This window comes from Amblyomma mixtum, chromosome 1, assembly GCF_055824585.1.
Source record: "Amblyomma mixtum isolate Tamu chromosome 1, ASM5582458v1, whole genome shotgun sequence".
Taxonomy (NCBI): Eukaryota; Metazoa; Arthropoda; class Arachnida; order Ixodida; family Ixodidae; genus Amblyomma; species Amblyomma mixtum.
The window spans coordinates 3,841,129-3,865,541 of NC_143012.1; the positions used below are offsets into that span (position 1 = coordinate 3,841,129).

The 24,413-nt window shown below is 46.1% G+C and overlaps 1 protein-coding gene across 4 annotated transcripts in view; it reads right to left on the bottom strand.

The window, feature by feature from the left end:
* The window catches only part of LOC149365288 (calcium homeostasis endoplasmic reticulum protein-like), a 59,299-nt gene that overhangs the window by 1,652 nt on the left and 33,234 nt on the right, over nt 1–24,413 (bottom strand). For 3 of the 4 annotated variants that reach the window (XM_089541785.1, XM_089541779.1, XM_089541797.1), the window contains 6 exons: nt 21,171–21,257; nt 18,683–18,840; nt 16,093–16,226; nt 15,711–15,926; nt 11,137–11,340; nt 2,621–2,700 (listed from right to left, as the gene is read on the bottom strand). In XM_089541785.1, coding sequence (XP_089397911.1) covers nt 2,621–2,700; nt 11,137–11,340; nt 15,711–15,926; nt 16,093–16,226; nt 18,683–18,840; nt 21,171–21,257 — 879 coding nt within the window. The remainder of the gene's footprint in view (nt 1–2,620; nt 2,701–11,136; nt 11,341–15,710; nt 15,927–16,092; nt 16,227–18,682; nt 18,841–21,170; nt 21,258–24,413) is intronic. The other variant, XM_089541791.1, reaches the window with a different exon arrangement.

The window sequence follows — 24,413 nt, forward strand, 5'->3', positions numbered from 1 at the left end:
AGCCATCTCGGCAGAGAGTACTGGGTCACGAATCCCATGAAAAGCTGTCAGAAACTGCAGCGTTACATTAGTTATGTCTTAATCAACAAAAAAAGCATGTCCACAGCAAGCCCCTCATGATTTTCCACCTAACTGTCGACGATGTTTTGAAGCACTAGTGTCACCAAATTTCGCTGCTTCTCAAGAGCACCAACGCCATGCGTGAGGAGGAGGCGAAAGCTCAAGGTGCTTTTCTAAATCAGAATATTCGCAAAAAACTTCAAGAATAGCCTTTCAATACAAGACATCTGCCTCGTTACTCGAGGTTATGAAGATGCTTAAGTCGGAGCAGGAACCTCTAATATGAAATGCGTTCTCTCGCTGGTGTGAAGCTTGTCGCCCTGCTGCAGAAGGCCACTGAAGCGTGGACCGCCAAATGCATCTGGCAGATGGGGAATGTAGCTTGCAGCCTTTGCACATCATTCTTCAAGACGTGCACACTTAACATCCACTATGACTTGGCAGTCCCCTGTACAGACCATCAAATTGCTGACCATTGTGGAAAACTGAGCTGCCATACGATTTCGCACACTATGAACGGACCTTCCGAGTCATGCTGCGGGATGACTGCAGCCTGAACAAGATTCAGTAGAAGGTGAACACTTGCTACTGTATAGGGACACTGCTGTGGTCATCACTCCATTGTTTTGGAAACTATTTGCGTGTGAGCCCGTTTTACCCCAAGTGCCTTTTAACACCTCCAGTACCAATGTTGAAAGTGCATTTTCAAAGCTGGCTGCTGTCAACAAAAACATGCTAGCATTATCGAGTCAACAAGGTCAGCAAGCCTCCTGCTACGACCAACTATGTTTAGCGTGTGTATGGATTAGGTAAAGAAAGAATTACGCCCTTTGCATCGATTGCTCCTTTTGTAAACGGATTTCTTTTTGCTCATAATCACCACTTTTAGAGTTTGCACCACACAACTACCAAAAAACATCGATTTCGCAAAACGAGATAAATGCCAAAATATATCCGCCGATTCTTCTCAGAAATAAACACCGGAAAGTCCACAGCCTAGTTACAGACCATCCGTATCATCATCATCATCAGCATGACTGCGCCCACTGCAGGGCAAAGGCCTCTGCCATCTCTCTCCAATTAACCCTGTCCTGTGCCAGCTGCGGCCACTCTATCCCAACAAACTTCTGAATTTCATCCGCCCACCTAAATTTCTGCAGCCCACGCTACGCTTGCCTTCTCTTGGAATCCATTCCGTCACTCTTAAAGGAGCACACACATCTAATTTTGGTATGCCGCCGCAGTGGCTCAGTGGTTACGGCGCTCGACTGCTGACCCGAAAGATGTGGGTTCGATCCCAGCTACAGCGGTGGAATTTCTATGGAGGTGAAATTCTAGAGGCCCGTGTACTGTGCGATGTCAGTGCACGTTAAAGAACCCCAGGTGGTCGAAATTTCCGGAGCCCTTCCCTATGGCATCCCTCATAGCGTGAGTTGCTTTGGGACGTTAAGCCTCCATAAACCACACCGAACCTAATTTTGGTGGCATGTTTTCTTCTCTATAATGATGTGGAAGACGTTAATATGCATGAATCACCATACGGTATTCGCCTACGACCGCTAAATAATTTATAATCACATTTTTTTGTCATGCTGTTTCGGTTTCAACAGCCAAACGATGGCTGCGATGTCAAAAAGAGGTTATAGGTTGCATGAGGCCTAGAAAACCTGTAATATAATCACTGCTTCATCGTTTTAATTCACTACAGTGCTGAAGCCAGCCTTCCTCAAGAGCCGAAATGACAACGCATGTAGAAGCACCCATTATATTGTAGTTTTTCATGCCTCACGTGGCCTACAAACTCTCGCTGACGTCACAGCCATTGTTCAGCTGTTGAAACCGAAACAGCACGAGAAAGACATTCAATTATAAATTATTTAGAGGTCGTAGAAGGGTACCATGTGGTAATCCGTGTATAATAATGCCTTACGCCTCATTACAAAGAAGAAAACACGCACCCAAAAGTTACGTGTCTATACTCCTTTAAGGACCATCAGTTACCTTGCTTTCGCATTACATGCACTGCCCAAGCCCATTTCTTCCTCTTAATCTCAACTAGGATGTCATTAAACTACGTTTGTTCCCTGACCCACTTTGCCCTCTTCCACGTTTCTGCCCCATAGGTGAGTACCGGTAAGACACCGCTGTTGTATACTTTTCCCTTCAGGAATATTGGTAAACTGCCATTCACGATCTGAGAGAACCTGCCATATGCACTCCACCCCATTCTTATTCTTCTAGTTACTTCGCTCTCGTGATTCAGATCTGCGGTCACTGCCTGCCCTAAGCAGACATATTCCCTTACCACTTCCAAACTCTAGTAAATGAATTCCTGGCTGAAGCTGAGAGGAAGACTTGAAGAGATCAACTTAGGTGGGGCATTTAATACACACAACAGATAAGCAGTGGTCTGTCATAGTGTCGGAGCAGACACGAGGGAAAGGAAATGTACTCAAGGGTGGTCCAAGTAGTGACAAGCAGAGTGGAAGACAGAAAGGGCTCTGTTAATTCAGTAACAGTCAAAATTTTGAGCATGTACACGATAGGAAGTGTTCCTTACCCATTTTACGTAGCAGCTGATGACCCTTATTAGACTCGTCTAATCTTGAGTCCCTTGGGTCGCCTCCATATGATGAACCACTGGGAAAGAAGGCACAAAACACACCATAGTTTCACAGGTACTGCAGGTTATTGTCTCGTTATGCAAAATTCATCACGCATCACAACTCACACAACGTGGCAGATACGTACTGCGCAAAATGCAGAAAGCTGGTGGTTTTCATTTCTGCAATCTCCACGTGACGATGTCTAAAGGTACATCTTTTGTTTTCATTCTGCAATTACTTCAAACCATTTTTTACATGCGGTGCTCATTGAATAGCAGAAAAGAAAGCTACTCTTTCAATGATAAAACATCAGTGGATGGACAGTGTAACAAAAGACTTCAAATCAACATTCTTTTCATGCAACAGTCTAATCTTTGCCTATATTACACGTCATAAGTTCCTTGCAGCACTATGAAGTGTAAAAAACTCCTTAGCCAATCAGGAGAGCACATTAACCATGTTCCTCCATGTCTTCTCGTGTGCATGTTGTCTGCTCGCGGTGTACGAAGATTTGATTAGGAAAGAGTATAAATTTATGCTTCTATGTACCGTAAAGTATGCACGCTTATATAAGCTAAATGCAAGCATTTTGCAGGACGTTACGCAATTTGTCATATTCATACATTTAGCTCAGCATATTCAAACGGGGACGCAATGATAAGCTCAGTCTAGTGGCACCATCTGGTTGTTAGAACAAGAACCATTTTTGTCAACAGACCGATGCTCCTCTTTAGGTCTTTAAGTGGTAGACTCGTCACTCTAAACAAAAAACAGGAAATTTATTGCTCATATATTCTGGTATAGGCAAGATGAGACGAAGTGAAAGCCCAGTGCCCCATTTATGGCCAGTGAATGCACTGAGAACAGTAATAGCAATGAAGAACCTAGTCCGAACCGAAGGGTCCCAATTCAAAGCATGCCATCGTTTTGGAAACAATATTTTCGCGTGTGTAACAGCCACGCACACTAAACTCTGCAAATAGTGTACATAATGTGAGCATGCAGTAATTATTGATTTCGACTAACGCTTGCCACATGCACATTTCGAAGCGCGCTATTTTTTAAGCGTATGCTACCCATTAGCTCATTTCATACTAGTACTACATTCTGCAGCGTCAGAATGTCACCTCTGCACTCATGGCAGCTTTGGTAGTGCTGCAAGGAACTACTGAGATGGCGTATAGAAACCCTGCAGTACTGTTTGCACCACCTCAAAGAAACACTGCAGACAATTCAGTTCTCAGTAAACTTGGATTAAAAAGTCATTTCAAACTCATGACGTCCTTTACTGGATGGGTTGCCACATGCTTGAAGGGAATGACAAGCCTCGGAGATTGAAGCTTCCACCTTCAGAAACCATCTTCCCACTCCAAACCCCTGGCTAGGGGGGCTCCACCCGCCCCCCAGAAGTGCCACCCACCTTTCGATTGCATGTGTGAAGCCTTGGCTTACAGCAAAAGCACCAAAGCACAGTTGAACCCGCACATATCGAACTCATGAAAAAATGCCTGCGAATTCTATGTAAAAGGTAAATTTAACAACATACAAACATATTGAGACGGAAAAATGTATTTCTATGATAGCTACTTACTACATGCAGGTTACCAGTCAAAACAGTCCCGATTTTTTTTGTGTGTGTTTCTTCATCTTCATTGCCTCGAGAAGACCATGTTTCTCAATGTTCGGCTGTGCGGCCTTCTACGAAGAACCATGATGAACACACGGAGCACGTTGAAGCACGTCAGCACAGGCTCTCTCAGGTTCTCGTCACAATTTGCATCAGTGGTGTCCTGGTTAGCCAAGAAGCCAGCAATGACGTCTTCACCTGGAAGCTCTCCCTAGGTCTCAACATTATCATATGCGAAGACAAAGTCACCTATGGCTGCCCAACACAAATAGCACCAGGAAATTCGGACAACTGGTTCCACAAATCATCAACACCTGCGATGGTTTCGTCAAGCTCACCCGACAAAGAATTAGCTCCGCCCTCTCCAGGAAAGCAGAGACCAGACTGTTGGAGCAGTTTTGTATAATTTCATTTCTGACATTATTCCATGATCCACTCAGCATAGACAGTGTGCCTAAGAGGTCAATTTTTAGGTGTCTTGCAGTCCTTGGGGTTCTGCAGGGGCTGTTAAAATCAGATGTGTCTTACAACCAACCTTCACTGCGGGAGTTATCCCCTGGTCTAAGGCCTGAAGAAAAGGTGTAGAGTTCAGTGGCAGGAAGTGAAGAGCAATGTTGCTGCAAGTAGCACTGCAGAGGTGAGCACAGCCGTTGTCTACGCTGAGGCAGACACTGCAATCTTGGCCTACCAGGTCGTCCATGCTTTTTTGACTGGACCTGTAGGTCACTGCAACCGAAAGCCCATTGTGCAAGCACCGCGAAGACTTGCTTTTTCCGCTGGGTCTCTTCTGCGTGTTCTTTAGAATGGGAATGAGCATGCTTCTTGGAATCTGGTATGCTACAGCGACTTCAGATTTCTCACCTCGTTCAACTCGCTTGATAATTTAGTTTCATGGAAAAGGGAAGGCTTGGCCGTTCCATGGCTGCCATTGGGCACACACAGACAATGAAAACCATGCAAAACTGCCCGCCGTGGTGCGTGACAGTTAAATGAATGACTGGTTGCTCAGGCAGAGCAACCTGGGTCTCACAAGCCCCACTGGTGGCTGTGTTTGAAACAACCACCTGCTCAGACAGTGGCGCATCGCTTAAAGGTGCACTGAAGAGGAATCTGAACTTGTCTTTTTGCCGCGGGAACTCGATCTACACGTTCCTAGCATTCTTAGAAACTGCGACTTATTGCCCTGTATGGCCGATTTCCCAAATTAAATCGAATTAATGGCCGGCTCCCGCCCTTTTTTTTTAATTCTGCCTCCTACGGTGGGCGGAGTCGACCAACGCGTGGAGTGCCTTTCACCCAGTCCCGTGGCGGCTAGCCGCTCTGCCATCGGCGGAGTAATACGTAGTAGTCCGTAGCAGCAAATAGTCCGCGCGTATTTTTATTTCTGCGGGGTTATTTTGCGGCTATATTATCTGCGAATGAAACTATTTATTCATGGAAACCTAAAAAACAAAATAAAGTGAAAGCAAAGCCTCCACGGAGCTGGCTGAAAGGAACTTCATACGTTGGTCGACTCCGCCCATCGTACGAGGCAGAATTAAAAAAAAAGGGCGGGAGCCGGACGTTAATTCGATTTAATTAGGGAAATCGGCCATACAGGGCAATAAGTTGCAGTTTCTAAGAATGCTTGGAACGTGTAGATCGAGTTCCCGCGGCAAAAAGACAAGTTCAGAATCCTCTTCAGTGCACCTTTAACTGCTAAATGACTGCGTCAGAGTGGTGGTACCAGGACTCCCCGCAATCTATGAATGCAACGCAGAGACTGACCAGCTCTGCATATACGAACATTAACCCATTAACATTATCTCATCATACCTGGTAGAGCTTAAGTGTCCCTTTAGTTTTTTTTTTTTTTTTTTATGACAGGCCAAGACCACGGTGTAAGAAGTATTTCAGGTGAAAGAATGCGCCGTGCCTGCACGCTGTGAGATGGGAGGAAAACTGGTCCCCGCTTCTCTCTCCTGCCACCAGGTGACAATACCGCCGGGGAGGCTCAGCGCTTGACTCAGTTAGCTCTCTTTGTGAGCAAAACGTGCTTGTTTGCGTTTTGCTTTTACGAGTGCGTCTGACTTTTCTCACCACAATTTTACACCTCTTGTGGTGGTTTGGCTTGTAAGGATAGTCTACTCATGCGTGTTGACACGTCGTTGACCTGAAGGCCCCCGAAATGGGAAAAAAATGCTTTGTGCCCCAGTGCAACTCCGGGTACTGGACATGTGTTGAAAACTTAACGCCGTTTGCGGCTCCGAAGGAAGAAGATCGGCTGAAGGTGTGGCGTCACGCATTTCCACGCAAGGACCGCGCTCTACAAGCAATGGACTACGTCTGTGAGAAGCATTTTGAGCCTAAGTACATCACTAAAACTTGGGATGCAGTTTATAAAGGGCAAGTGCTGGTTAGCGCAGCGTGAAGAGCGGCCTTGGCAAAAGATGCAGTACCAACGATATTCCCTGGCTGTCCCAGCTACATGTCGAAGGTGGGGAGAAAAAGAAAGGAACCAGTCAGTCGCCAACCACCAGCAGCTGCTAAAAAGCGCCGCGTGACGCCAAACTCCGCCGATTCTCCAAATGACACCGAAGTTTGTGACACGCCGTCCGAGCTGGAGCCGCCACAATCACAAAAGAAATTCAGTGAGGTTGTTACTGATCCAGAGGTCCTTTCTTCAAGTGGGTTCTCTGCAATTTTCGGCAAGCCTATACTCCGTTTCATACATCAGGTGCAACGCTGTCAAAGCTAGCGCTCTTTTTTGTGCAGCCTGCATCCGTGACAGAAAATAGTGCGTTGCTTGTGGTGAGCGAAAAATAACAAATGCTTTGCCGACAGGCTTCGTGGATTGTCATTTGTCATCAGCGTGACAAAAAACGATTTTATTGCGAGCGAATCGGTCGAGATCTGCGATTTTGTATTTTGCGTTTGTCGTCTTTTTCCATTTCACGTTTTCGCTGTCGCCGCTGGCCGTCGTGTTTACTCCTTCCGTCCGCCTCCCTTTCACTTTTGAGAAAATGGCGTCCAGCTCAGCTGCCGCGGCCAGCTCTCCTGTATGCATTTTCCCGAAGGTTCGTGCACACCAAGCAAGTAATTGCGAATGTGTTCTGCCACATCAGGATCCGTTTTCCGGAGAAGTCTGTTCGGGAAGTACTGAGTGCTGTGAGCGAGGACACCGGAGTATCTCCCCGTAGCGTTGCCAAAATCAAGGCGGAGCGTTTGTGCGGGCCTGTGGCGTCTCCGAAGAAAAGATCTCACGACGTGAAGATTTCAAGCTCGCGAATAGTCGAGAATGACAGCTTCACAGTCCATGCCATCCGTCTGAAAGTGCACAGTATGTAAGCGAAGGGGGAAGTCCCAACACTGGGCAATGTGCTAAAGGCTGGCAATGAGGACGACGACCTCCCGAACTTCAAGAAAACCACATTGTGGAGGTTGATGAAGGACATCGGATTCACATTTCATAAAAGAAACCGGAATCTTGCACTGATCGAGCGAAGTGACATCATTGCCTGGCGTCGCAGGTACCTGCGGGCGATCAAGCAATTCCGAGGACAAGGCAGGTACGGGGGTCGTTCCTTGCTTATTTTCTTATGCAGCACGTTTAGGCTGGCTTCACATAGAGCTTGATGTTAGCTTTGCAACCTCGTAGTCGGAACAGTGAGTGTTGCTTCAGGATAACACATTTAGAAGAAATCGTCTTAACCACGTTGCTGTTGCCGACCTTTTGCGTAGTGGTGATGTTTCACTACCAGTTTTGCGCTACGTTTCGGTGGGGCATGTGTCTGCATGGGTCAGATTAAATCGCTAAATCCCAATTGGTGCGGCAAGCAAAAACAGCAAAACTACCAAAAATGTAGCACTGCAATGGGTAGTGCCATCTCGTCGTCACCGTAGGAACGAATGGACACGTACCCACTGTACACTGCCAGTTGCTCCGGTGGTGCGAGTTACTGGCGCTACTGCTGCGAACGTTGGCAATTTTTGTCCGCAGTCGCCGCGAGTGACGAGATTTCAAACGCTGCCGAATTAATCAAGTACCCCATGCAAACATACAGTGAATATAAACTGGCTACCAAATGCCGCCTGGGCGTGAAATATAAGCCCGAACAAGGGAGCAATTAAGCTGAGATAATCCTTTTTCTCGAGTCTCTTTGAGCGGCTGTTTGTGAGACCGGGGTCAGCAGTGCGTTTGTTGCACTGCATTGCCTACTTACATGATGCAGCGTGTTTGTTTACTTACAAGCATTGACTCGTGTACTCGGTTGTTTTGCATTTACAGGTGCATCGTCTACCTAGATGAAACCTGGGTCAACGCAGGGCGCACAAAAGAATACGTCTGGCAGGACAAGACTGTAGTCATCTGAGGATGCCTTCCTGAAAGGTTTAACAATGGGATTGGCTGCGCCTTCGGGCAAATGGGCCTATTTGAACCTTGTACTATCAGCAACGAATGAAACGCGAACAAGAAAACTGAGGTGGCAATACAAAAACACCAACGTATGAGCTCGTGTATTGGAAATACAAGTGCGGTTGAACAACACTTTGAAAGAAGAGTTTTCGTGCCTTCGAAATTAAAATAGCAGGAGCTAGTATTCAGCTTCCCCTTGCTAAGAGCTGCTTATTTTGCAGTCCATGGTTCAGTTGTCTTGCTCGCATTTCATTTCTTGCTGATAGTACATGGTGGGAGCAGTGAAACAGGATTCGTGGAAGACACTGCTGACTTCTTCAGAGCAAAAAAGGGAAACCACGCTGACTACCACTCTGAGATGGACGGCAACTACTTTGAGAAGTGGTTCACCGACAAGTTTTTGCCAAATATTCCGGCCAATAGCATTGTTGTCATGGACAATGCTTCATATCATAGCGTGGCCCTTGAAAAAGCACCACTGGCTGTTTCCAGAATAAACCATTTCTCGCAAACACTGCGGGGTCAGCATTCTTTATCGTCCTGTCTCATTTATTGTTTGCTCTTTCAAAATATTTTTACCTAGCGTTGTACAACTTTTTCTGCATTCTTACTTGACGCTCCCAGAGCTTGGAACTCTTTTTACCTGGCTGCATGAAAATCTAGCCTGAGCGGCTTCTGCTTTTCTAGGAGAGCGGGGAAATCGAGACAAGCTGACTTGCCTCTGTATTGCCTTCATATACATTTGTGCATGACAACAAATCTAACTCTTGAGGCAGTACTATTTTCTCTTCACTGTGTGAATCAACACTGTGTTCTAAATTTAACACTTAACATGGGAAAACAGGCCATATCGAGGTGGTGTGTGTAAAAATAATTTGACCCGGAAGTTGCAGACGGCCACTTGTTTATCGGGCCACGGCAGAGCACTCACCACTGTGCTGATTAATTAAACCCGACGAATGAACGTCATCTTTCGCACAAACCTCTCGCTTGCATCTAAAAAGTATAGTCACAATGCTGCAGAATCAGGAAGAAAACCGCTACTGGTGTCCAAAAGCCGGTGCGAGCTCACTGACAACGAATTTCGGACAGCTCACATTAACGCGGTATGCATCAAATGAACAGATGCACGCAGTTCATTTCAGAACACGCTATAACAATCAAGCGGGTCTGAACAAAACTAGTTTTCTCATTCAAGTCACGCGAAATTCAACTTGCGATGGAAAAAAAAAAATGTGCGAAAAAAAAAAAAAGTTTCACCATCCGGGATTTGAACCCACGCACCCCGCCTGTCGACTCTCGGGAGCGACGCGTTAGACCACACGGCCACAAAACAGTGCGGAGTGATACACCTCTCTTTGTTTTTTTCTGGGGACTACTTCCATAGCCTTCACAGCGTTGCACATGATGTATGAAACCGAGTATAGCACTCCCCAGTAGTGCGTGGGCATGCCATAAAATGATGAACCACCGACTAGCCCATACAAAAATTTTGATCCATAAAATTGACCTTGAAGGCGTGAAAACGGTTGTATACGCAGAGATGCATCTCCTGAAGCCAACAACTCCTCTTCAAAACAGTGCTGCAGGTGATGAGGGCTGCAAATACTTCACTGCTCCTCCAAGCGATGTCATAACAAGGAAAACGGTTTCCAGTGACAGCGACTTGAATGTGACAGTTGCGCTGCTGGAAAAAGAAGCACCTCGCTCCTGTGAGTTTCCGTGCAAGGTGAGCTGCGTAGAAGATATTGAGTCCTTAAAAGCTCGTGTCAGTGAAACACGATTGTGTTTTGGCAGACCCAACGTTAAAGCCTTCCCTGATATCCGGCCCGAAAGTGCGTTTGTTGATATCACTGGTCAGTGGCGACAAAAAAGTGTGATTTAATTCTCAAGCACGATGGACACGTTTGCTTATATTGCGAACGGGTCCCAGCAGCGCTTCGCATTCACAAAAAACGAATGGACGAGAAGAAGAGAGGGAAAAGATGACCTAAGTATTTTTGAATGACTTCCCCTGATGCCACTAACATAATGGCTTTCAGAAGAGCCCGATACGCGCTGAAAAGGTCAGTTGACTGTCTGAAAAAAAGGTTGCGGACAACCAGGATTCAGCTGAAGCAGTCGCAAGAGAAACTTTCGTGAGTTACTGATGAAGCCCTAAGTGAGAAACTTTCTGCCATATTCTGCCACTTTTTTGCTTCCAATCTGTCATAAAGGTGTTGTCAACAATAAAATAATTTCGTTCTGCACACGGAAACAGTCAGGACGATGTTGGCACTGCTGACAGCATGCATCGCAGCATGTACTGTGAGCCTCCTGTACTATTGCGCCACCTCGTGGTGATGGCTGGAAGCTGGGACCAGATTTTCACTGCTGCGGAGGCACTGTTAGTACACCTGAAATATTTCTTACACCGTGGCCAAGACTAACAAGTGCAGCAAACTCACAAGAAGGAAGGAGGTGTGGGGCTGCGTTCTGGAGACCGTCGCCTGGAGGGGGACTGTGAACGTGACCGTGACCTCGAACGGGAGTGCGACCTTGAGAGTGACCTTGACCGCCTGCTGCGCCTGGGTGGTGACCGGGACTCTGATCGACTCCGGCTTCTTTTCTTTTTTCTTGACGACTCCTCGTCATGCCTCGTACTCGGAGGGCTGCAAAAGTTGTCATGCCCAAGTGCACATTAAAATGACAGCAATGCAGCTATGGAGTGCTCCACGTTGCACCACGTTGTAGCTCTCCACTTTCACAAATATTGGTCAACCCTCCACCCCTACAACAGTAGTAGCTGGAAGCAGTGATGCAACTACGTTTTATAGACCTTTTCAAAAAGAGCCTGGTCTTGAAAAGAAAATTTTATTAATCTAGTCATACTTACGAAATTTTCAGGGCACATGTATTTTTGTGCGCTGATCCTAGACATATAATTTAATTTCATGTAAAACAATTCCTTGAGCACTTATGCAATTTTTCTGCAAGTATTTTGCGAAGAGTTTAAGAAAATTTGCTGCGGGAAACTCGCTGAAATGTATGTCATTGGGTTCCCTTGGTAGCAAGGAATGCAATAAGGGTAAAATTATCACCCTGGCTATCATAGAACTTGAGTTGTAGCGTACTGAAGCTGCCACTACAGAAAGAGGAATACACACTTTTCTTCTCATTTCTGAAATGACAACTTCAAAACCTTATAACTTAAGTTCCATGACAGGCAGGTCACAGTTTTACCCTTATTATTGCATTCCTTGGTGTCAAGACAACCCAATGGCATGCATTTCAGGAAGTTTCCCGCAAGTGCTCAAGTAATTGTTTTACATGAAATTAAATGGCATATTTAGAATCAGCACACAAAAATACATATATACATATTCCCTGAAGATTTCTTAACTGCGACTTCATTAATAAATTTTTTTTTTTTTTCAAGACCAGGGTCCCCCCTTAAAGGTGCACTGAAGAGGAATCTGAACTTGTCTTTTTGCCGCGGGAACTCGATCTACACGTTCCTAGCATTCTTAGAAACTGCGACTGATTGCCCTGTATGGCCGATTTCCCAAATTAAATCGAATTAACGTCCGGCTCTCGCCCTTTTATTTTTAATTCTCCCTCGTACGGTGGGCGGAGTCGACCAACGTGTGGAGTGCCTTTCACCCAGTCCCGTGGCGGCTTGCCGCTCTGCCATCGGCGGAGTAATACGTAGTAGTCCGTAGTAGCAAATAGTCTGCGCGTATTTTTATTTCTGCAGGCTTATTTTGCGGCTATATTATCTGCGAATGAAACTATTCATGGAAACCTAAAAAACAAAATAAAGCGAAAGCAAAGCCTCCACGGAGCTGGCTGTAAGGAACTTCACGCGTTGGTCAACTCCGCCCATCGTACGAGGGAGAATTTAAAAAAAAGGGCGGGAGGCGGACGTTAATTCGATTTTATTAGGGAAATCGGCCATACAGGGCAATAAGTTGCAGTTTCTAAGAATGCTAGGAACGTGTAGATCGAGTTCCCGCGGCAAAAAGACAAGTTCAGAATCATCTTCAGTGCACCTTTAATAAATGCGTTACATGTACCTTTCCAAACTGATCAATATAGCAAGAAGAAAATAAAAGACTCCATCATGCACACAGAGGACATGAAATGGCCCATTCAAACTGCATTTTGCTTGGCAGCAGTCTTGAATCCAACTCTTGTGTCAGTACCTGGCAGATCCCAAACATAACAGACGGGGACATACAATCGCTCAGTGGACGCACTCAACTGCATGGACAGCAGCAGCGACCTGCTAGTTTTTCTTTGAAACAGTACCGAGCACCATCGTCATTCTGTTTGACACGCCGCGTGGCAAAGAACCTGAAGAGCCAAAGACCGATGGTGGATGTTATGATCCAGCATGAGATTCTCAATATGGAAGATAATTCCCTTCATTGCAGTGTAGCATGATAGTGTGTACATATTTCTTTCGTAAGAGGCGTAAAAGTAAACAGAAGCGCACTAAAACTGAAAACAAACAACAGTCGCCAGGAATATGTGCCGCCAACGCGCACTAAGCAGACAAATTGAACGGGGCATCCACAGTAAGGAGCGTTTGCCACTTTGCCACAAGGTGGTGACTCTGCTTGATTTCGTGGCCAATGAGCATTAGCACAACATAAGATATATAGGTGAAGGGCAATGATCTGTTTGTTCAACAGCAGTCTCGAACTCATTGTGTGGTAGAAAAAAGGGTATCAATAACTGACTGGTTTCCAAATAAAGGAAAACCATGCTGAATGAGACTTCTAGAGAATTAAAGAAAACTGTCAGAGTTATCTGAAAGTCAAAATTATAAAAAGGTCTCTAAAAAGACTGCCTAAAATTGTCACATTAAATTTATTCAATGAAGGATGTGCAATGGTAGTTGGCTTCACAGAGAAAACCGCACAGCAACAATGATGTTTTCAAGTTGCGTCAATGCTGCATTGTGTACCACTGTCGGGAGTGTCAAAGCTGGACTGCTCCAAAAGGGCTTAGTGGCCTCTTTCGCAGAGCGATGCATTGGTGGCTTCCATGTGAGGAGGATCCACTGCACAAACAGCTCATGATGAGCGTGCAGTTTCAGCACGTGGGAAGAACAACACTGGACAGGAAGCAAAGGGAATGCATATGGTTGCCAGAATGGCAAGATGCCTTCTGAAAATGAACAAAAAGAAAAACAAGCTGTGCTAAGCTTCGCTGCTTAGTGCATAAATTTCCAGCATGAGCCGTTTTACTGCACACTGTGCAGTGCTTTCATTTTTTGCTTACAGAGCCACTAGAGTAAACACTATGCTGTGCCCAATACATCCAGTGAAGACAGGCAATACTTTGCAACTTCTTCTGCAAATGATTCTTAAATCATGTCTGGTATATTTACTGGTTTAACCCACCAATCCCTCTCTGTGTCAATGCCCGTAATATGTTTACCATTTTTATCCGGTCTTCAGTGCATGCAACCTATTCGTTTTTTTTCCCCTCACCAAATGCTGAAGTGTTGTGTGTATTGAGCAGCTGACACTCGTCAGGCATCCGTGCCTTTTCGTCAGCCTCTTAGACAGACTTGCACTTTCGTGCCTTGTTCGTCTGAAATAAACATTCAATAAAAAAGAAACTTTTCTTCATTGCCTTCACGCGCAGCAGGCACTTCCAAGCGGCTACAACTCTCACCCTGTTGAACGCGGCGGTGGCAGGGGACAGCTTCGTCAGCCATAGCACTGGCCAGCTGGTGCACACCTGCGCTAACTTAACGGCACGTGAAGGTTCAGACATCGCAGCCACTCTGGTTACCACGATTTGCTCCTCCTTAGTTGTATTTTATCTCAGCCATCTGCTGATACATTTTAACTTCGGCCACACGGTGGCTCTGGCGTCACGCCAGAGCTGTGCTGTAGGGTTACACTGAAGCTCAGCTTAGGAGGGCTCTGCAAAACGGCTCTCACCATAAAAACCAGCGATGCGCCAATCAGCATCTGAAACTGTGCGTAGCTGCGCTGGACTGAGTGACGCACTACTGAAAATCACTGTTGCCACGGGCTGCTAGCGAAACTCTGAAAATGAAACTACACAGCTACAGCAGCTCTCCAAACATCGTTATACCTGCTGTTGCACACACGTAAGAACTTGCGTGGGCAACAATGTGCCCTGTGAGTCGGCCCCCGAGGAGCGATATTTTAATAATCACCTGATGTATTGAAGTGGACCAGCGAATTTTGAAACAACTCATGAAACAACAAAGTGTCTGCAAGATTTGTCCATCCTTGGAATGTGTCCACGCAACCTGTCAATCACACTTAGTTAAGACTTAATTAGTTAAAACTTAATTAGTTAAGACATAATTAAGTTTCATTTATAACAAAATTCTGGATATAGCAAAGAAATAGTATGTCGTAATGTGCAATTATCACGTGATCCGCACATATGTGTGTGACGACACAAATGATGTCCCAGGTGGCGCCACTGCTCTCCAGCTGTGTGCGCGCTCGTCTCTCCTCAGTCGATGCTTGGTCTTCGGGCTGAACAGATGCTCAGTAGTGCCTAAGTGAGTTCCTGTGTCTCCTGCTACCAAGTGTACACATGATGCAGAACGGAAATGACTGAAATGCCAAGAACAATGTGCTTCTAGTGTCAGAAATTTCGCCTAAATGCATGTAAGGTGACTTCAGTGTCCCCCTGAATTTTTAAGCTAAGGCAGAGCTAATAACCTGATGTATTCGGACCTGACCGTTTCTCTTTCACGTGCCTAGAGCACCGAAGGTAGACAGAAGTTTGCACTGAACAAAACCGCGCAACAAATTAAGCGGCTTACAGGTGCACTGATAATATACAGCTGGCCAAACCAAAATTTACAAAGTTGTTTGAATTAATCGAAAGTTCTGAGTTATCTGAGTTTCAATTACTACCCGTCTTCTTTGAATCAAATGCTGACTAGATGCCTTCCTGCCAATGCATTATTTGAACCGAAGAAGTTGTTCACAGCCAGAGAGAGACAGACTAAAAGGGAGAAAGAGAGTGCCCTGCCCACCTCTTGCTCTCGCGGTACTTGCGACGGTTGGGGTCGTCCCTGAGTGACAATCGCTCCTCGCTGTCCTTGGGCTTGGACTTGCGGTCCGACTGCTCGTCCCGCTCGCCACCCCTGCCGTCCCCATCTCCGCCCTCCTCGTCGTCATCGGCCTTCTTGCGTACATGCTGGCTCTTGGCTTTGAAGAACTCGTACAGGCCCAGCTGCTCCCATCCCTCGCTGGAAGGGGAGAGAGTGCCACTGTCAGCAAAGTGCCCATAATGTGCCCCTTACCAATCGAGATAGCTGCTACACATCTATTTCAACAGAGGTCAGCCAGGAATCTGTGGAACACACTCCCTCGTGACAGGGAAAGACCAGGCTGCCTCCGCAGTGCTGTGCCCACCTGTTACGTGGACGCTCATGGGAAGGCGGGCTATAGAACATCTCCACTGCTTGCATCAGGGCTTCGCTGGGTGGGGCCGGCGGAGGCAGGCGTAGGTCCTTGGGGTCGAGCGGTCTGTAGTCGCTGTCCTCCAGCTGTGTTTGTGTTGGCAAGAAGAAATGGGAGAAGAAGAGTCAGCACTGGACTGCACGGACTCACTGCCAAACTGCTCGAAAAACAGCATGCACCAGGACACAACTCTCGACTTCCATCAAGAATCTGCGTGGCTGTGAAAGGTGCCAGTGGTGAGGGGATGGATTCTGCGATGTTTACCTGTCTCGTTCACGCTGGTGGTTGCTTTCCCGAAGAACAGTTGAGCACGCACCTGAATCCGAATACTGAACCCCCTGCTGTTCGGTATTAAGGCGAAAGCCTTTAATGCCTCGCACTGTCGTTAGCAGCCGTGTCGGCAGATGGGTCTGCAATTTGGTTACATGCCTTATATGGGCATATGCCAATCATTACTTAATCGATGCTTAGTCTATGCATTCGAATGATATCAGAATGCGATTTAAGGCATTCTATGATAATTGCATGATAATTAACCTTTCTAGCCAGACCAGATAAATAAATGAAAACCGAGTAGGAAATTGGTTGAGTTGGGGAATGGAACCAGGGTTTCCGGAGTGAGAGACCAGCACAGACCAGCATGCTAACCACTCCACCATGCCAGCTCAATTTTTTGGAATGAACAAAGGCCTGTCTAGTGAATGCGGTGTCTTCACTCCCATCTTCCTCCCTTCCATTACAGCAGTGAGGTTCAGGTGTCCACCGAGATATGCGAGAGAGAGAGATACAATTCCTGCAAGACACTGTCGGGTTCCACTCTTAGAGGCGAAGCTTAACATCTTAACTACACATCAGTGGCAAAAGCAGCAACACTTCACTTAAAGGTGCACTGAAGAGGAATCTGAGTTCGTCTTTTTGCCGCGGGAACTCGATCTACACGTTCTGAACATTCTTAGAAACTTCCGACTTATTGCCCTGTGTGGCCGATTTCCCTAATTAAATCGAATTAACGTCAAGCTCCCGCCTTTATTTTTTTAATTCTCCTCGTACGGTGGGCGGAGTCGACCAACGCGTGGAGTGCCTTTCAGCCAGCCCCGTGGAGGCTTTGCTTTCGCTTTATTTTGTTTTTTAGGTTTCCGTGAATAAATAGTTTCATTCGCAGATAACATAGCCGCAAAATAAGGCCGCAGAAATAAAAATATGCGCGGACTATTTGCTTCTACGGATTACTACGTATTACTCCGCCGGTGGCAGGGCGGCAAGCCGCCACGGGACTGAGTGAAAGCCACTCCACACGTTGGTCGACTCCGCCCACCGTACGGGGAGAATTCAAAAAATAAAGGCGGGAGCCGGACGTTAATCTGATTTAATTAGGGAAATTGGCCACACAGGGCAATAAGTCGAAGTTTCTAAGAATGCTCGGAACGTGTAGATCGAGTCCCCGCGGCAAAAAGACGAGTTCAGATTCCTCTTCACTGCACCTTTAAGGCTTTTGCCTCACTGCACTTTAGGTCATTTATTTCCCTTTGTTCCCCATTTCCCCCATTCGGTGACCAACTGCAACATGCAATGGTGAAGTTAACGAGAAAGGGCACTAGCCATTGTGCCCCCAGTTCATTTTGTGAATATCTTGCAGCACGTACACACAGTGAAGTCAACGACAGCAGGCATGTTACAGGTGCAACAGCTCCCCTAACACCAGTAACCAGTGCCTTGGTTGCAACCTCCTCTACCTTGGATGACTCCTGTCAATACAATGGACTAACATCACTCCCGCTATGAGCTGATCAATTTGGCCTTGCCCAGCCAACTGCTAACCGTCCAAGGTTGGCTCAGCAGGTAGCCTAACAGCCCCGGATGAGCAGTGGTCCCAGTCATGCACTGGACCAAGACAGCTAATTTTCCTTCTACAGCAAACATTGTGGATGCCACACCACAGTTTGCGCTGCTGCCATGCGTGAATGAGCAGAGGCAAGTGCAGAGCACAGAAAGCTTGCATGCAGATTCCACCAAGGCGCCTCACCAACGAACTACGTACAGCCAGTTATCAGACCACAGCAGCAAGTGTAGCGCACCAATTTCAATCACGATTCAAGTTAATCCTGCTCGACGCCAAACTAGTTCTTGAAGCACAATAAAGATTTTCAATCCAGAGCAGGCAGGTACTGCTGCTACTCTTGTGCCCAGAAAACATTCAGGTAGCGAGTGATAGTTTGCGCACAGTCAAAAAAAATTTCATTGCAATATTTTATTTAAAATCGTTTTGTGTTTGCTTTTACTTTGTCAGAAACGCATTTGCTTGCTACCACTTATTCCAACTACCGGTGCCTTCAGTGTCACCCAGCTGGCCCACTCGTCCATAAGAGTAAGGTGGGAACATGCAGCTATTTCTTCTCCTACAGATGCAGAAGCTAAGCTATTTCACTGCTTCTGCATACACACACGTAGAAGTTTTGTTACATGCTCTACATGGGTTCTCTTGAAATTAACTCAATCAGAATGTGACAGCACATCATGCCCCCTCCTAGTAGCACAGACGCACCTTGACGAGGGGCACGATCAGCCCGGCGGGCAGCTCGTAGTAGGGCATGGTGGGCACCAGGCACTCGAGGGCCTCGGGCGGGATCTCCGGCGGGAAGCCTTGAGAGTTCATGGGTACAAAGCCGGGGGGAGGTTGGCGCACGTCAGGCAGACCGGGCCCTGCATGTCGAGCCTCAGTGCCTTCGCCATTCTCCACATAGCTACTACTCCACCCCTTACTGAGGAAGAATCGGGGCGGGGCTCTGGCCAGCAGTGGTCGGGGAGGGCTTACGGTGTGCTAGAGGGCAGCAAGAGCCAGTGTTGTCCTGAGCCTGTCCTTGCTAGAATTTCTTTAGACAGTCCATAGATTGTCGATAACTCTGTCAAAGACAGCCGACAGTATAGAGTATGTGACAGCCCATAAACAATATACAGCCTATACAGTTTGTGACAATTATCTGTGAACTGTCAGTCTATGAGACAATAGGTAGTCTAAACTTTTTAGACAACCTATAGACAGATCATTGACAGTCTAATAGAAAATAGTCTATGGACTGTCTATTGAATTTCTGCGATGGTATGTTTCAAGGCGATCACTTTCAGAGATAGCATTGTTTCTGGGCTATGCCAGTTCACCAGACTAATAGAACCTTGTCTAGACAAAGCATAAAAAGTTTACGAATAGGGAACACTTCCAGGTAAACACTGTCCTTATGTATTTAAGTTGTTGAATGCCGCAACGTGGAGCAATAACGAGAAGACAGTCTTTAAAATTCTTGATGGTTTCTTGTGAACCACAAAAATACCTAAACTCGCTCTGGTCACACATACGCGACACCCTCATTGCCGCTGCAGCCAAATAATTACAACCATCCATAGACGTTCGCCGAAGCCATTTTTCTAAGCTGCATACAACATGCAGTATGCACACATGGGCCGCCACGGTGGCTCAGTGGTTATGGTGCTCGGCTGCTGACCCAAAAGACGCGGGTTCGGTCCCGGCCGCGGCGACCGAATTTCGATGGCGGCGAAATTCTAGAGGCCCGTGTGCTGTGCAATATCAGTGCATGTTAAAGAACCTCAGATGGTCGAAATTTCCGAAGCCCTTCACTACAGAGTCCCTCATAGCCTGAGTCACTTTGGGACGTTAAGCCCCTATAAACCTATAGACCCATAAACATGCGCAAAATGAATGAGTGTGAAAATGTGTACATGTGTAGGGTGCATTGCGTTCGACACCAAACCAAGCCCCAATAAAAGTGTGGCAATGTACATGAATATCACCAAGACACTGCATGAGGGCCCTGTGGATTCGGCGAAAGTCAAGGCAGTACTGAAAGTGATCGTTCAAGAAGATGGCTAGTGACCGGCCACGACAATGCCGCCAAAACAAACAAGGCTCTGTGTATTCTAGACAGTAATGCTCACCCAACAAGTATTTAACTACTTTTTGTTTCGAACAACACATTTCTGCTGCATTGCTTTCTCGCCTCTGCCGCCTCCACTCCCCTATTCTTGCTCATTTTCTAATCAGTCTTTACTCGATGACATATGTCTTCACGAACTATTCGGCCAGCGTGGGCTTCAATTCTGCACCAAATAACAATATCTGAACACAAACATTTTGACCCAAAGGCTGGCAGGATACTAGCTGACGATAACATAGTGACGAATTTTCTGACACACAACAATATAGTGAAACTCAAAATGAAACAAAGCAGTACATTAAACCGCATACAAGCAGCAGAAAATTGCAATCAAACTTGGAATAACTTGGGAGCCTTGTAACTGACAACAGTGGAAAATTTGCCACTGAGTATTTTCAGAAGCAAAAGACTGCGTCGTCCACAAATTTGTTTAAATAGAAGCTTGTGCTATTGTTTGTACTCGTATTTTAATTTCACACTGGTCAAGAAAACTGCTCGTCCCATGGCACTCCTCCCGAATAACAACTGTCAAAATAAAGAAAGCTCTCAAAGGGGACCTTGTTTCAACGCCTACAGCACTATGCCTGCACCTACAGGACATGCCTACATGTGCCCACAGTATATGTCCTCAAAATGTCCCTACTACTTACGAGTGTAAGCAAACTTTCATAAGAATGTGCAGACATTAATAAAGGAAGCATGTAGTACAAGGTTTACTCACATTATTTACTGGCAGGTCAGTATAAGATATCTCTGATTTCAGGAATCAAGTCTTTTTTGTAGCACACCTATCAAATCGTGAGCTTTTAAGAATGGCCAAACGCCATTGGCAACATATAAATACAAATAAGATTGCACTCAAAAGGCCTGTGCAAGCACTGGCGCCATAGGGTACGAAGCAATTCATGCCTGAGAAAAAAAAAAGAAGAAAAGGCAGAATGCAGAGCATAGGCCACCGCACCAGTTTGCTTGCAGTTTTCTGAGTCACACAGGTACACATGCCAACGTAACTCACTCACACACAGCACAAAACACACACACACACAGATGCACAAGCGTGCAAGACTGCGTCCATCTCAGTACCAGCGTTAAGATGGCCACCATCACCTCGAGGCGGCATAGTATCAGAGTCGATGTAAAAGTTGCCATAGTCCTGCCGGGATCTTGCACCTGTCAAGAAGGAGATAAGGACACGGAACTGACTAAGACACCACTGGGGACAGAATGCTACAACAACAAGCAAGGAAACTTTTGTGCCAATAACGTGGATTCCATTGTTTTTCGTTTTTTCACTCTCTCTGCTACATTTCTTCCATTCTGCATGTGAATTTATTAAGGACAAGATAACAGTGTACCTGCAACCGCCACCAGATAAGGAAATGTATTTTTATCCCTACTTTACAACATTGAACACCAGATAAGCGTGCAGTTGTTCTTTACGAAACCCTGTAGCATTGTGAACACCCAAGAAGCCAATAAAGCTGAAGGCATAAAGCTTGGTGATCAGCCCTAGCAACTGCTGTGACGCTAATCGCAGCAGCTTCAAATTATGAGGCACTATAGAAACCCTTCCTGCAAAGGCCCCCCCCCCCCCCCCCACACACACACACAAAAAAAAAGAAAAGAAAAAGGGGTCTCACCCATGCAAAATCACTAAAATGAATTTTGTTTCAAATGCCAATGAGTAATGCTATCATCATGCTGACACACAACATAGCTTGGACTTTGCGAGATGTGGGGTGCAGAGGAGCACTCAAAATGGCAACCCCCTTTCAGTTAAGTACACTTACGGGGAGTGCGGTTAGGCACCTTCAGCGACACTTCAGGCTAAGCAGTGTTAACGGGGAATCATAGTAATAAAAATGGAGCCATACAACAAGCCATAGAAACTAGATTAGAAAGAAACTTCTAAAAACTGATTGTCTGGCATACTAACACAGATAGAAACAAACCTAAATACTTTCTAGCAACTAAAAAATAAAAGATTTTATGTCATTAACGCACTGCAAACCAAACCCAGCCAAGATGAGTTCTTCGCCTGTAGACCACATTTGCTCACAGATTTGAAAGGAGGCTCCTTTGTGGTAGCCCGCCATACTAAACACACAAACTGAGGCCTGCTATATTTTTTGTTGCAATGCAGGACACGGTCCATTTGTCTCCATGCTGTGGGCTGTTTGTTGTTCAGACTGAGGACATGTAGCTGGGTCGCTAGGGCTGAGCAGTGTTCCTAATATGCTCCAGCATGAAGCAAAGTTGCGCGACTGTTTTCTGTGCACTGCTCATAACGCTGTTCATGGAACAGCGATTCCGTTGATGTCAAATGTTCCAATTCATTGCTGCGCAGCCAACTTCACAGGAGCAGCGCAGCTCCTTCACATGCGTACATTTCTCTGAGGCGCCACATGCAGACACCTGGCACCATCTGTCCGTGCACTCTGGTACTGGTGCTGTCATTGGCAGTGAGAAATACCTGGTAGCTGTAGTGGTACACACTGCGCTAAAAGTATCTGATCAGCACAGAGTGTAGTGGATTGCACCTAATTAAATGCATGGCGATCCCATTCATGCCATGATGCAGTAAAGCACTGGGCAAATCACCGAAGGTTTCTGTTCAAGTTATGTGACGTTTGAGTTTTCAGCATAGTGTTTTTATTCGAAAGAATGATGGACAGCCGCATCAGTGGCTGTGCATTTAAAGAGTGCCTGCCAAACCTCGCCGACAAGGTTCTAATCATGCCTCCTGCCACACAGGGAGCACTGTTCCTGCAGAGTGAGGAACACAATGGCAGATTTTCGCACAACTCTGCTCCTTGCAGGAGAATACACGGGAATATTAAGGCTGCCCAGCCCACTCCCCAAGGCACCTGGAGAAGGATGAAAAGTCCTGTCTCCTTTGCATATATAGTCCCGTCTCCTTTGCATGCATATTTTTTTCTTAAGAGTGATGTGCTGGACAACGATATACATGAGTCGTGACATGGAATTCACCTCTGGCAGCTGAATAATTTGTAATATAATTGAGTGGCATTTCGGTTTTGGTTTCAGAAGCCAAACGATGGCTGTGACATACAAGATGCATTCAGGTCATGTGAGGAATACAAAAACTCCAGCATGGTTGCTGCTTTCTTTGTTCTAATTCCCATGAAATCTTACGCAAGCCTGCTCAAGAGTTGGAATGAAAAAAACAAAAAAACAAAAAAAAACAAGCAGCAATTACATCGCAGTTCTTGCATGCCTCATGTGACCCAAATGCGTCTTGAATGCCACAGCCACCATTCGGCTTCTGAAACCAAAACCAAAATGACACGAAATTATATTACAAATTATTCAGCTGCCAGACGTGAATTCCACGTCATGACTCATGTATACCATTGTCCAGCACATCCCTCCAAAGAAAAAAATATGCATCCAAAAATTTTGTATGTCTACAGTGCAATATGCTTGCAATGATATTGAGAAAACCAAAAATCCTATTATTATAAGCGATTGTCATACATTTGTATGACGATAGTACGAAAGTACATTTGCGCAAGGATTCATTCATTCATTCGAGCCCGCCAGCAATTGCGACATTAATAGCGCTTGGTTTTTAAGGCCGCACACAAAGCGACTTCATCATGATGGCCTGTTTGACCGTTTACGGCATTTACGACGAGTTTTCATGTCATTCATTTCAAACTAGTTTATTCTTTATAGAACTTTCAGGCAAATTTTTCTAGTGAGCACCTTCCAGGTGACCAGAATTCTGTCATTGTATCCATTATTTCACTGATGATTGTATTGCCATACAATATTTACTCGCATAATGATCGCACTCACGTAATGATTGCACCCCGAACTTCCCGCTGCAATTTGTCGTGTGCCAAGTCTAGCCAACGATGATCGTACTTGCCATCTGTCTGACAGATGGCACGTGCAGATTACCATCTTGCTCTGTCAGCATTGCAGGGGCAGCTGCCTGTTAGTTGTCCTGCAGTCGTCCCGCAGCAAACGTTGGTTCCCAACGCATCACGGGCAGTCTAAACGCGGTTTATGCCTAATCGCGGATACCAAACTTAACTGCGGTTATCTTGAACCACGGTACCCCGCTGTCACAAGGCTCGTCACACCATTCTGGGTTGCCGTGCAACGAACGAAGTGACGCAGTGATCCCAAGCAAAGCGACATTTGCAAATATCTTGCAGCGCAGTAGGCGCAGTGTAGAGAGTGCCGCCCGACGGCACTATACAGTTGCAGCACTGCCTTCACAGCCGAATACATCGCCGCGCTGCCCGCAAGCCGCCTGCGCCAAGGAAAAATCTCTACACCAGATCCCTGACGCCA